At 31.5% G+C, this 13,143-nt stretch overlaps 2 protein-coding genes across 4 annotated transcripts; one reads left to right on the forward strand and one right to left on the reverse strand.

Annotated features, from left to right (window-relative positions):
* Positions 1 to 6: 6 nt before the first annotated feature.
* Positions 7 to 8,983, reverse strand: LOC111681592 (protein phosphatase Slingshot). The gene is made up of 7 exons (XM_023443442.2): positions 8,464 to 8,983; positions 4,863 to 5,096; positions 4,143 to 4,777; positions 4,017 to 4,082; positions 3,748 to 3,942; positions 3,420 to 3,689; positions 7 to 3,351 (listed from the first exon to the last, which is right to left on the reverse strand). Exons 1-7 carry the CDS (start codon positions 8,524 to 8,526, stop codon positions 639 to 641), a joined length of 4,176 nt encoding a protein of 1,391 aa, XP_023299210.2. The 5' UTR covers positions 8,527 to 8,983; the 3' UTR covers positions 7 to 638.
* Positions 8,984 to 10,301: 1,318 nt separating this feature from the next.
* LOC111681593 (nicotinamide/nicotinic acid mononucleotide adenylyltransferase 1) lies at positions 10,302 to 12,245 on the forward strand. Of its 3 annotated transcripts, XM_046950313.1 has the most exons (6): positions 10,302 to 10,449; positions 10,509 to 10,631; positions 10,693 to 11,099; positions 11,169 to 11,270; positions 11,328 to 11,479; positions 11,554 to 11,796. In XM_046950313.1, the coding sequence occupies exons 2-6, from the start codon at positions 10,526 to 10,528 to the stop codon at positions 11,687 to 11,689; spliced, it is 903 nt and encodes a 300-aa protein (XP_046806269.1). In that variant the 5' UTR covers positions 10,302 to 10,449; positions 10,509 to 10,525; the 3' UTR covers positions 11,690 to 11,796. The 3 variants fall into 3 exon arrangements, with proteins under 3 accessions (XP_046806269.1, XP_023299215.2, XP_023299216.1); XM_023443447.2 differs by having other exon boundaries at positions 10,330 to 10,631; positions 11,554 to 11,795; XM_023443448.2 differs by lacking the exon at positions 11,554 to 11,796 and adding an exon at positions 11,834 to 12,245 and having other exon boundaries at positions 10,339 to 10,631.
* The last annotated feature ends 898 nt before the right edge of the window (positions 12,246 to 13,143 follow it).

The following is a 13,143-nucleotide window of genomic DNA, read 5'->3' on the forward strand; positions in this document are numbered from 1 at the left end:
AAAAAGGATTATTCGTACAGAAAAATAAAAGGCATAAAAAATATAAAAAAGCGTATAAAAATGGGACACAAATGAATTAAAAATATTAGAGATTTTATGTAAGAAAAAAGACAAGGGCGAGAATAGAGGGTGGATCATAAACGCGAGGACAATTTATAATTAAAAACACATAACGGTTGTTTTCAACGAATAAATAATAAGTGGTGGGTGATCGATCAGGTGTTTAATGGTGAAACACAAATACACAAAACATTTATAATAATGAACGAGTAGGAGAGACAGTAGTGAAGATGGATCATGCTTGAGATTAGAAAAATTATTATGATGCATTTGGAGGGATGTGGGTTGGGTGGTGGCAATAATATTTATAGTAGTGGTTGCTTTGTTGGTAATAGTAATTATGTATAATAATAAATTGGTGATGATTTGTTTGTGTTTTTGTTTTTTATGGTTGTTGGGTGTAGCGTAAATTAATAATGTTGCTTGTTTTTATTTTTGTATGGTGAAAATAATATGCATTGAGTTATTTTGAAGATTTGATTTAGATAAGAATTTTGTTGTATGTATAGTTGAATATGTTGTATGCATATATATATAAATATATGTATGTATTTATGTTTGCGTATATTAGATGATGATTACATGGTATTATAAGTGGCTGCATTGAAGCTTTGCTTTGGTAAACTTAGCCTAGCGAGTGGATGAGTTTTTCCATGTTGTTGCAAACGCCTTTGCTGCGGAGGCTGTTGTTGCGTTAAAATACCCTCGTTTATGTGATGCTGGTGATGATGATGATGACCGGCATTGGCTGACTTTTGAGGTGCGGGTGGTGGTCGACTTTCATTAAATTCATGTGGTTTCCCTGATAACGACCTTTGTGGCTCATAGCACGATCTGGGTCGGGGTTTAAATGTCGCCATGGCGGTAACTGCGTTTGTGGAGGAGGACGCGGAGGCGGAGGGGTTTGTTGCTGCGACGGGAGGTATAGGATTTGAGTTTTTTGCAACAGCCGCCGTATGCGTTATGAGAGTTGATGACGCTGATGTCTGATATTTGTGAACTAAACCCTTAACATTACGATCACTTTCAGAGGCTGATGTAGTCATTAGTGTTGTGTTAGTAGTTTGTTCTAAAAAGGGTTTATTCGCCTGTTGTGTTGTCTGATGTTCTACATGCTGGGCAACTGGCGATGATGGCAACGAGTGATGTCCTTTGACCTGTTTATTGCATGATATAGTATTTACCAGAGCTGTAGTGTTTGTAGTTTGTACTTGACCTTGTGCAACGGCTCCTACACTGCCAGCTTTGGCTTCAAAACTTTTCTTTAAAATTTGCACATTACCCGATATGCGTTGATCGTCGGCACATGAAATGTATTGCCCAGTTGCAGATGGCCTTAGAACAACATTTTCCTCGTCACTACCCATTAGGGTGTTTTTGTTCTCAATATCAGACATGGTATAAGGTTCCGGAGCCGAAGCTGAAAATATATCTGTGTTTATGGGACAACTACCATCACTACGTCGGCCAGCGCCTAATTGAGCCCCACCACTGGGTACAATTTCCTCACTGTTACATCTTTGAGCAAAACGTGTTCGTGTCCCAGAAGCAGCTGATGCTGAACGAAACAAATTTGTTCCCCGTTTGGTGTTGTGTTGACATTCCAAATTTTCATCTCCTGTCGTCGACGACTGCTCTGTATTTGTGTCCTCGCCTTCGCTACCGTTTTCTTGACAGAGTTTTTTGAGAGCCGTGCACTCTTCGAGTTTCTGTTTGGTCCGTTTAACTGTACCGAAGTGATGTTGGTGGTGTTGAGAATGAATGGTTGAAGCAGTCTTATTACTCGTGTTAAGTTCATGAATTTGACCTTCAAAAATGGCATTAGCATTTGTATGCTGGCTAAAACTATACTGGCAACTGTTGCGGTTGGTGTCGAAAGCTCCCCAGGAGCTGTTGCGTAAGGGCATGCCACAACGAGTGTCACCAGAACCCCAGGAGGCATGACGAGAGGGCAATTCTCTTTGGCGGGAACGTGTACGCACTATACCTTCATAGGATGCGACAGAGGTAGGTGCAGATGCCTGAGTTGAAATGGAATCAATACTGCTATTTGAACCCCGACAACTGGCATCCATTATAATGCCTCCACTAGTAGCAGCCCATGACTGGGTCTTGCGATTATGTTGACGTTTTTGTATGGCCTCATCTCGATTAAACGGCGGTATACTTGAAGTGACAATATTTGAAGTTTGTGTAATCAGCTTTGCCGACGAAGTCCACACCGGACTACCCACCTTTTCTCTTCCACCACCAATGTCGGCACCCGAACTTTTAACACTATTGTCATCCTCTTCTTCTTCGGCAGTTTTTTCAAATGTTAAATTCATTGTCTTACGATCCTCTAACAATTTTCGGGTCGCGTCATGCGTTTGATGATTTTCCAAATCATACACTATTGTACGCACTGATGTGGTTGCTGAAGGAGACGTTTGCATTTTTTGCTCATCTCTGCGAGCCAAAGACGCCAGAAACATTGAAGTATTTAAAGGTGGTGTATGCTTCTGTATATGTAGAACTTGATTTTGTGTAACACTATAGTTCTCGCCATTACTACCGGGAAAACGCATATTTTTTGGTTCATCTGCTATGCTACGGTCGGGTGTTAAATTTTCTAAACTTTGTGACTGTTGCTTCATCACGATTGTTGTTGCCATCGGTGATTGTACGGTACGGGGCGAGGTACTGCTCGACCTTCTTCCATACCGTCTATGTTTATGATCACTACGTGCTGTTGGCCGAGACAACGTTCCCACATCTGGCACATCAATCGATGCCGCACTAACAACGGATACAACATCAGAGCTGTCGCCGCCCGATTTTGATTTCGATTGATTTAGAGCCTGTATTAAAGGTGTGGGTTCGCTTCCCGGCAAAAGGCGGGCATCTTTTGTGCTTTTTAAATTTGTCTCACTTTTACTGCGCTGCAGTTTTTCTTTATTTTTCATGGCATCTAACATTCCCCGATACGTTTCCAGTTGATTGAGAAAATTCTTATTTGGCTTAATACAGTTACGTCGTTGCTTGACGTGCTGTAAAGCCTTTTGGAATTCCCAATTATAGGCTTTCATGGCATACGCTATAACCACAGAGGCCGAGCGACTGACACCCATCTTACAATGGACCAATACTTTGGAACCTTCGGCTTTAGCTCGTGTTATATAGCGATATGTGTTGTCCCAATGTTTGAGTAAATTGGTCTTTTCATCGTCATAAACACGTACGTTTAAATAGTCAAACATGCCCGGAAAGAAGTTATCAATTTCACGGGTTACATTTAAAATATGGCGTACACTAAAATAATGAAAATTGATTAAATATAGAATATAGACAAAATATTGTTGAACAAATTGAAGACGCACCCATTTTTTTGTAACTCCTCCAAATTGCTAGCATTCCATTCTGAGCCTAAATAAACATGATCAAATATTTCGGTGGGTGCATCCATTTGACCTAATATCATTAACATTTCCTCATCAATGAACGATTTGTATTCGCCCAAATCCATATCTAAATGTTCTTCCAAACGACTGCGTATGTATTTTGAAGTGACTTCATCTAAATCAACTGACATCATAATTTCTTTCAGTTTCATTTTAATTACACTTTCGGTTTCTTCTTTAGCAGTAGGTCTGAAATAAAAATAAATATGTTATCGTATTTTTTACAATAAATGTTCATCTAACTTACTTATTACGTATGGCATCTGGTGAAGGTGGTCGGCGACTTTCTATTGAATCCATGGCGTTCCATTCATTAAGGCATGATTGCTCTGATTCTATGCGACTTTCATAATATGACAGCCAATCATGTGAGGGACCGCCCGGATAGAAATTATTCTCACGAGCCTTTTGAGATACTTTATGTAGAGTTTGCAATGCAGACCTTTTTACACCCAATAAAAAATTTAACATAATCAATATCGAAACTGAGTAATTCAAGTTTCCCTATTCACTTACCACATTGCTTGTACAGAAACTGGCTTAAAAATATGAGTCTTGCCATAAACTGACACACTGAAACCACTGTGCAAGAATAGAAATTATAATTTAAAAAATATTTCTTTAAATTTGAAGTTTTCTTACCCATCACCATCCAAATGTATGGTAGTATCAGCCAATATTGGCACAACCAAACCAATTGTTGTGCGTTCATTGCAATCAATGCCGAGCAGACAAGACTCCTCAACGCCCACACAATCTTGACTACTGGCATTGGTGACCGTGTTTGAGTTAGTGGTAGAATTATTAGAAGAGGATGCAGCCATGGTGTTAGAATTGGCAGTTGTTTGAGTTATTGTGGTCGTGCTGTTCTTGCTACTATCTCCCGAAGCACTAGTTTTATCTGATGCATCACATTTAAGACTTTGACGATTCGAGGCAGTGGAGGAATTTGATGAAAACCGTTTATCACGCAATTCCACCCAATTATCATCGATTTGTTGAAGTTGCTGCTGAAGCTGTTGCAAGTGTTGCGAAGATGGTCGATTACTATCCACCGATAACTGACGTGCTGTGCCCATTGCTGGAGGCACAGCATTATTGCCCACACCCGTAGATGCTGAAGACATTGTTGAAGATGAAGATGATGACGCTACTCTAGCTGAATTATGACGCATAATTTTACTACGCCTTTCGGTGGTTGCAGAACGATAACAACAACGAGATGCAATTACTAAATAACGTGTGCGATTTGCACGTTGTGATTCCAGTTTAACAGCCTTAAATAATGAAAAAGAATCACATACAGATTAATTTATTTCTATATAGAACATAAGTAGTTTGTGATTAAATCGATGTTCTTACCATTTTTAATGTTTCCTCATGTCTAATTAAATAAAACATAGATTGCAAATGTTGTTGAATGTCGGAATTGTTACTTTGTGTGCTATTTGTTGATCTTATTGAGTCAGTGCTCAATCGACGTTCAGCATGTTGTGGAATATCTTTGAGCGCTAATACTAATGCGGTACCTTTGCCAGCAAAGAAACATTCGCTCTTTTCATTTTTGCTGCCCTCATCTTCGTCAGCATCGCTATCCTATATAAATGATTAATTAATGATAATATTAAATTCTAAAAAAAAAATATATTTTTTTATTAAAAATTTTAGGTCTTATTTTGATTTCAATATTACGTTTAAGATGAAAAATCGCTTAAAACCCTAGTAATACTCTGTTTGTACGACTTTACGTTTAAATTTTTTAATGTTTTTTCATTTTAAATTTGTATAAAAATAATGAGTTAATATACCAAAGAAATCATTTAATTTTTTTTTTTTACATAATTTAAAATTAACATATGTATGTATGTAAATTTTACAAATTAAAATAACTAATTGAGCATTAAACAAAAATCTAACAAAAAGTACAATTTTTACTAAATTAATAGTCATATTTACAAAGTACTTTTAATCAACAAGTTATTTATCACATCTATGAAATAAGTTATTAAAAAATGTGTAATAAGGAAAAATATCTAAATTCTTAGAAAAATTGCCTTGTTAAATGGGGAATACCTACAAAATCTAGATGAGTATTTAAATTTGAACATATTTAACATTATTAATGTAAATAGATACACGTGTAGTTTTATTAATAACAAAAAAATAAATTTTTAAGTTAAATATATAAATTAATAATATAAAATTGCGGTTATTTTTTTAGCAAAAATAAACAAACTATATCTTATATAGACACAAACGATATACATATGTATATACACGACAACAATAAATATTTATTATTGATACTAATCAAGGGAATTAAATAAATGTTTACTTTTTATACACCTCAAGTATTGAATACAAGTAGGAAAGAAACAAAAAATATAAACAAAATTTTAAATACGGAATAAATATGCCACACCATCAATAATGATGAGATATAGTCTAGCTAGAATTAAATAAAATATTGACAAAACAAAACAACAATAACTACTAGTTAAATAGGGGGAGTTTATAGCAGTGAATCATCAACGTCATCATCATCACCCACTGACACTGTTATGATATATTAGATTACAAAATACTAGAAATGTCAAATGAAATAATAGAAGAGGAAGAAAGCTGCACTAAAACAAAAAAAACTACAAAAACAATGATTGTCATTAATTCGTTTCAAATCATTCAAAAAATCACACAAAAATCAAATCAATTGTATTATTATTAGTTGTTTATTAATATGGCAAAAATATTACACAAAAAACTTAAATAGATTTCAAATGAAAACATTGAAATCTTATCAATAAAACAAATTTAATATTAATATGACGAATTTATTTTTAAATAGAAAAAAAGGGGAAAAAAACGCAAAAAATTATCGTCAAATAAAACGTAAATGTTTACAAAATAACATTCAAGGCAATATACACATAAAATGTACATATATAAAATTTAAAATAAGAGACCTACAAAAAATTATTAGTGGAGGCAAGGTCAACAGAATTTTGACAATTATCAAAGAGAAAAGAAAATTTTGTAAAATAAATCATTTAAGAGAATGAAATAAAGAAGAGCTGGTTTGTTTATTCGAAACATTTGGTATATGACTATAAAAGGTTAATGAAATAAAAATTAGACAAAATTATGCATAAATCTATTTAAAGGAAAAAATGAAAATAGGCGCAGCCCTTTATCTTATTGAAACTTGTATTTTATTTAATATACAATAAATTTATATTTTTCTATGCTCTTTATAATAAAAGTCCAATATACAGCAAACAATATATATAGTACAAATAGTTCTTAAACGATGAACTCTGTAAATTTGTACATTATAATCAAGAAATTATAGTACTTTTATGGAAACATTTTCAATTTTAAAGAAAAAAATTAAGAAATCATATCGTCACCCTATATTTATAAAGTGCTAACAAAATCTTGGTACGAAGATAGTTTTTGATTTCAAAGAATTTCTTAATGCCTGATGTACTTATGGAATAAATACCTATAAAATAAAAAAGTAATTTTACGCTTTTAATAAAAAATTTTGTTAATTTGCTATATCAAAGTTAAAATTGCAATTAGAAATTTCCTCTTAATCGACTTACTGGATAAACTTATTTCGATTTTAAACAAAACATTTCATTAAATGATAAAAACTATAGTTTGCTCTCCTAAAAACGAGACTAGACTATTGATTTGTCACATACCTATTAAATATAGGGTATTTACAATTAAGAATAATACATAAAATATTCATCTATGTAAATACCTATTACAAATTAATTATTATATTACAATGTTTTATCCTTAATAGATACGATATACAAACATATTTATATATAAAATAGTTTAAAGCATTTATTCATCATAAATACACAGATGCCGCTATTGCACCTGTTCTGCGCTTCTTCACCAGAATTTTTAATAGGAATCGAAAGCTCGACCCTGTATAGCACATAAAACATTTCCAACTAACTTATGGAAGCAAGTTGTATCCAATTCTATATTATTCGCCAAATAATTATCATACATTATTCGATTAATAAAAAATAATCTGAACACTTTAGTATGAATCTCTGATAATATCTAAATAACTAAAGGAAAGTTGTCACAAACTCAATACAATAGGTAATTAGAAAAAGCGATTTTGTTAACCTATATGCGTAAGTATATATTTTGACAGTTTTCTTATTTTTATTAAAGAAAAAACAAACTATTACCTATAAACCGACAAAATAAATTTATTTAGTACATTTTACATACATTCGTACATATGTTTGACAAACAAGAATAAATAATATACATATGTATGTACATATGTAAGTATATACATACATACCTATGTATACGTAAAATATGTATTTAACTATAATTTTGTAAAAAAAATTACAAAGATGACAATATTCCAAAATACTTTCTTAAATTGTCAGACCACTTAATAAAAAAAAAAAAAAAAAACAAAAAATAAATAACATTACCAACAACAAAAAAGAAAAACAAATATAAAAATAAAGCCATAACATAAAAAAAAGAAAAATGCAAGAAATGAGTAATTTTTGTGGGTATTTGCGCAACTCGCACTTTTTGCCTTATTTGTGCACATACAAATACAATAAAGAAGAAATTCATTCCAAAACGATTAAACGACCGACGTTCATACATACATATGTGCTGACTTTTTTTAGTTTCAGTTCTATAAAAGTTACATTGTTTGTTTAAGGAAAGAAATATGAATGAATAATACACCCTTTTTATAAATATATGTCTGACTTTTATCACATATAATATTTTCTTTAAAAAAACTGCTATAGGTACCTATAATGATATAAACACTTTAACTAATTTATACAAGTGGATCTAATTTTTTTTTGTTTTTTATCTTTTACCATGACATTTAAGATTCCAAAGTCTTAAATGCAAACAAGAAATGTTCACTTTTTGCATTTTTAAAGGTCAGTCTTACCGAATTGGAACATTGTGGTGAACCAGTGACACTTGGCGAACGTTGTACTGTCACTAGTGCCATTTTATTTAGAAATCCTTTGTCCGTGTTGGTTCCAAGTATTTTTATTTTTTATGATGTTTTGTCGTCTTGTAACGACAGTATTATTTTCTTGAAGTTGTCGTCGCCCCTGTAATTTTTTTTATTTTTTCCTTCGTTTCCTACAACTGTTGTTTGCCTTTTACATACACTTATTTTCTTGTCTTCGTTTCCTTAATATTTTTTTCTTTTTTGCACAGATTTTTTCACTCACTGGCCGTCTTCACTTTTACATTTGTTGCACAAACTCATTTTCTTTTCGTTTTTTAGCAGAAAAATACACTAACTACGTTTTGTTAATTTCATTGATAATGCTTTATTTTGATTAATACGAATTTACAAAAATTCTATTGCAAATATTATGTTTTTTCTTCTTTAACTTCTAACAAAAGAAAATATCGTAATTTTTCCTTTTTCACAAACACACACACGTACTGGTCGTAGAAAAGACATTTAACACGACGCCATATTTATGAAACAGAATCTGTCAAATTAGTTGGAATATGATAAGAGTGGCAAGGCTTTGTTATTATCGGCAATAGTTAAAAATCTGGCAATAACTATACTTTTATTTGACTTTCATACCGTTAAAATTTGTCTGCGTTCTAAAAATTAAATTAAAATGATAAAATGGTTGACAAATATTTAAAAAAGATGATAAAACTATTCCAACAATATCCTTTTTTAACAATATACAAAAAAAGTATAATAATTCAAAAAACAAGTGAATGAAACGAGCTGTTAAAGCATCCTCACAATATTCTACAAAGAAAATCGACAAGTCAAAAATTCAAATTAATTCATCTAATGTAAAAGCGTAGATATGCACAAAAAATATTTTTTACATTACAAAGTACATTAATAAAGTAACATCACGTGAACATCTGACTATTACTTTTAAACAGATAAAGGAGGCAAGTTGTCAAAGTTTTGTCGAAAAAATTGTCAACATCGTATTTGTCGCCATTTTTTAATTATGTTTTGTTATATGTTAAAATTTATGAAAAGTTAAAAATGTGGTTAAAAAAGTTATAAATCATATAATAATATAATAAAATCCTTATTATTTTCAACTTAAAAGTATTCTTTTTTATTTATGTTTTGTTCACATTGTTGTTAAAAAATCTTTTGTTAAATTTTGTTAACAGAAACCATATGATTTTGACACAATTATAACAAATTCCAAAAACAAAATACATATGGTTTTTGTTGATGTTGTTGTACAACAAGAGATGTCGCCACTTTCTTTATATACTTTGGATGATTGCTTCTATTAGTTACCCTGCACCACTATATTGCGTTTGTACTGATGTTTGTAACACCCAAAAATATTGGTTCTACCACCTTAAATCACTTGAAGTTCAAAATTTACTTAATCGTGTTATTAAAACGATTAAATTCTACAAATAACTTTAAATAAAATTTATATGGCCCATATTAACCACTACCCAAAATCATGTGTGCATTAAATCTGATCTGAAAGCATTTTAAATTTATTAACTGAAATATTTTTATATTTTTACAATGCAACATTGTTAATTTGATTCGACTGCGAATATTCTCTCTGCACTTTTTATTTAAAATATTGTAAACAATGATATGCTGGGCTAATGATGTTACATTGTATTCAGTACACCCTGTACATTGCCCTGTTTGTGTTTTCAGTTATTATTCATAAAGTTTACAACTGCCAACTTTAATCATATTTAGCCGACTCCATTTCTGCGGCGTCAATACTTAATACTAACCGACGGCTACGTTCATCTGTTTTACTTGTTGGTTTAACTGGCTGGCAAAGGTTTCTGACAACGACCTTGCTAAATAATAAACAACAATATTTTCCTTTTTACACACTGACGGAATTTCACCAGAAGCCGCATAAGGAAACAAAAAATATAATAATTTATTGTAAAATAATTAAACTTATTTATAAAGTATAAAGAAATTAAAAAAATTGTCACATATAGGAAAAGGGTCAAGCAAAATGTCAGCATTTATAGAAGAAACCTCGAATCGATTATTACCCAGAATTGTGCTAATCGCATGTGGATCATTCAGTCCACCAACACCTATGCACTTTCGTATGTTTGGTAAGTAATAAATAATATTATTATAAAAAAATATATGTCAAAATCTCTTTTTGTCAAATAGAGATCGCAAAAGATCACTTTGAAATGCAGGGTACACACAAAGTTATAGGCGGGATTGTTTCACCCACTCATGATGCATATGGTAAAAAAGGTTTAGCACCCGGCAAACATCGTTGCTCCATGGTAAAATTGGCTTTGCAATCCTCCACTTGGATACGTTTGTCGGAATGGGAAACGCAACAAGATGGCTGGTCACGCACTCAGGCTGTTCTGCAGTATCATCAAAATTTCATGAATAATTATATAAATTCTCCTGATTTGGATAATATGAATAGTGGAGATCATCAAATACCCAGCTGGTTGCCTTCAAGTCTAAGGGAACGACGTGATCCAGTGCAATTGAAACTTTTATGTGGAGCTGATTTGTTAGAGTCATTTGCTGTACCTGGTTTGTGGGCGGAAGAAGATGTAAGATTTTATTAAATATGTGTTTTCCTATGTAAATTTATATACATATACAAATTTTATGCCATTTAGATTGAAGATATTATTGCCAACCATGGTTTAGTTGTTATTTCACGCAGTGGTTCAAATCCTGAGAAATTTATATTTGATTCAGACACTTTAACGAAATATCAAGTAAGTTTCAAAAAATATCAAGACAAATATTTAATAATTAATTTAAATATAATTTAGCGTAATATAACTTTGGTCACCAATTGGGTATCAAATGAAGTCAGTTCAACTATGATACGACGATTACTGGGACGTGGTCAATCCTGTAAATATCTTATAGATGATATGGTTTTGGAATATATAAAACAATTTGGTTTATACCAATCGAACACGTAAGTGGACACTTTTTCTATAAATATTTTGTCTATAACAATCATAACATCCTCACAAACAAATCATATTTCAGTGAATCTGTTAGTCATGGGTATCGTTTCATTTCACTTGTATGTTTATCATTTTTTAACAAATGCAACTTACGTACACTGAACATTTTATCAGAATTAAAAAAAAACACCATATCTTTACTGTTTAACTGTCATTAGTTGGATGTTGTAATAATTCATTCTAATTTATATCAAGATTAAAATAATCTCTATTGTTTTTATGTGTATGTACTTATATTTTTGTCTGCTTTTTTCTCATTTATTTACAATATATAAAATTTTATTTTTAAACATACACTAAAGCGATTCTAGCTGACCTCCTCCTTCTTCTAACACCTTAAAATGCACTTCAACTACTGCCATCACAACTGGTAGCAACACCAAAACCACCACAACAACAATTACTACTACTGCTAACCTTGCTACTAATAGTAGAAGTCTTACAATAAATTCTGATAATAAGAATCAAAATTTAAACATCGATTTACAATTTTTGTCTTCAAAATCTTCCAACAATTCTTCTTCTGTAATAGCACCAGAACACAATAATTTAGCACATGTTACCTGGAAGTTATATATGGAGTGTGAGTGTTATTAGAGAAATTTGTAAAAATCAAAACCGAAAAAGATCAAACAAATTGTTAATTTAATCTTATTGTGATATTTTATTTTAATTTTTAATTTCAATTACATTTTCGTTATTGAAAAAACGTAAGATTTTATTTTTCTTTATTTTGTTCAGTGTACTTTTTGATTTATAATTTTTAAAATTAAATTTTATTTTTAGTTTTATTCTGTGCCTTAAAATATGCTGTATTATTAGTTTGAACATTTATTCTATGGTTCTATAAATCGACTTTAAAGAAGTAAACTAAGTGAGAAAGGAAAAATTCCTAAATTGTAAAAAGTCGACTTTTGATAAATTGCAACATCTAAAACAACAAAATTTGATTTTTTGTGTTGTTTTCAATTTATTTGTAACACGCCATTAACACATTAATTTTTCTCATGTTTGCCCAGACATTTGTTTTCATGATTGTTTGCAAGAGGTGTAGAAAAAATGGGGAATAAGTGCGGGTCCGCACTAGGAAACTGTTTTTGGGAAATTTTTGAGTTAGCGGAAGAGAGAAAGAATATCATTTATCTCTCTTGCGATACGGAGTTTCTCGTACTTGGAAAATTATTTTGTTTTGTTAGACCTGGTTCACACTGGGCAACTTTTTTTGGGAAACTTTTGATTTTTGTGTGTGAGAGAAAGAGAATGAAATATCAACCATCTCTTTTTCTCGCACACAAAATAAAATGTTTCTTAAGACCTGGTTCACACTAGAATATTTCTTTTTGGAAACTTTTGATTTTTGTGTGTGAGAGAAAGAGAAAAGTCAACCATCTCATTCTCTAGAAATGTTTTTTCCAGGTCTAACAAAAGTTTTCAGTGTGAATCAGTTCTTATTCTTCTTTTCGTACAACAACAAATCAATGCAATTAAGACGTGGTCCTAACTAGCAAACTTCTGTTGAGAAACTTTTTCTTAATTCTATTTTGATGTTTCCTTAATGTCTACACATAGAAACTTTTGTTTCAGTACAAATGAGAAGAATAACAAAACAAGT

Source organism: Lucilia cuprina, chromosome 4 (assembly GCF_022045245.1).
Source record: "Lucilia cuprina isolate Lc7/37 chromosome 4, ASM2204524v1, whole genome shotgun sequence".
Lineage (NCBI taxonomy): Eukaryota > Metazoa > Arthropoda > Insecta > Diptera > Calliphoridae > Lucilia > Lucilia cuprina.

What these genes read in the sequence shown, in the direction of transcription:
- LOC111681593 (XM_046950313.1), top strand. Translation starts at nt 10,526, where the DNA reads ATGTCAGCATTTATAGAAGAAACCTCGAATCGATTATTACCCAGAATT. An exon ending in TATGCACTTTCGTATGTTTG is followed by an intron (nt 10,632 to 10,692) that starts GTAAGTAATAAA and finishes TTTGTCAAATAG; the next exon opens with AGATCGCAAAAGATCACTTT. An exon ending in GTTTGTGGGCGGAAGAAGAT is followed by an intron (nt 11,100 to 11,168) that starts GTAAGATTTTAT and finishes TATGCCATTTAG; the next exon opens with ATTGAAGATATTATTGCCAA.
- LOC111681592 (XM_023443442.2), bottom strand. Translation starts at nt 8,526, where the DNA reads ATGGCACTAGTGACAGTACAACGTTCGCCAAGTGTCACTGGTTCACCA. An exon ending in CACCACAATGTTCCAATTCG is followed by an intron (nt 5,097 to 8,463) that starts GTAAGACTGACC and finishes TCATTTATATAG; the next exon opens with GATAGCGATGCTGACGAAGA. An exon ending in ATACATTTGGATGGTGATGG is followed by an intron (nt 4,083 to 4,142) that starts GTAAGAAAACTT and finishes ATTCTTGCACAG; the next exon opens with TGGTTTCAGTGTGTCAGTTT.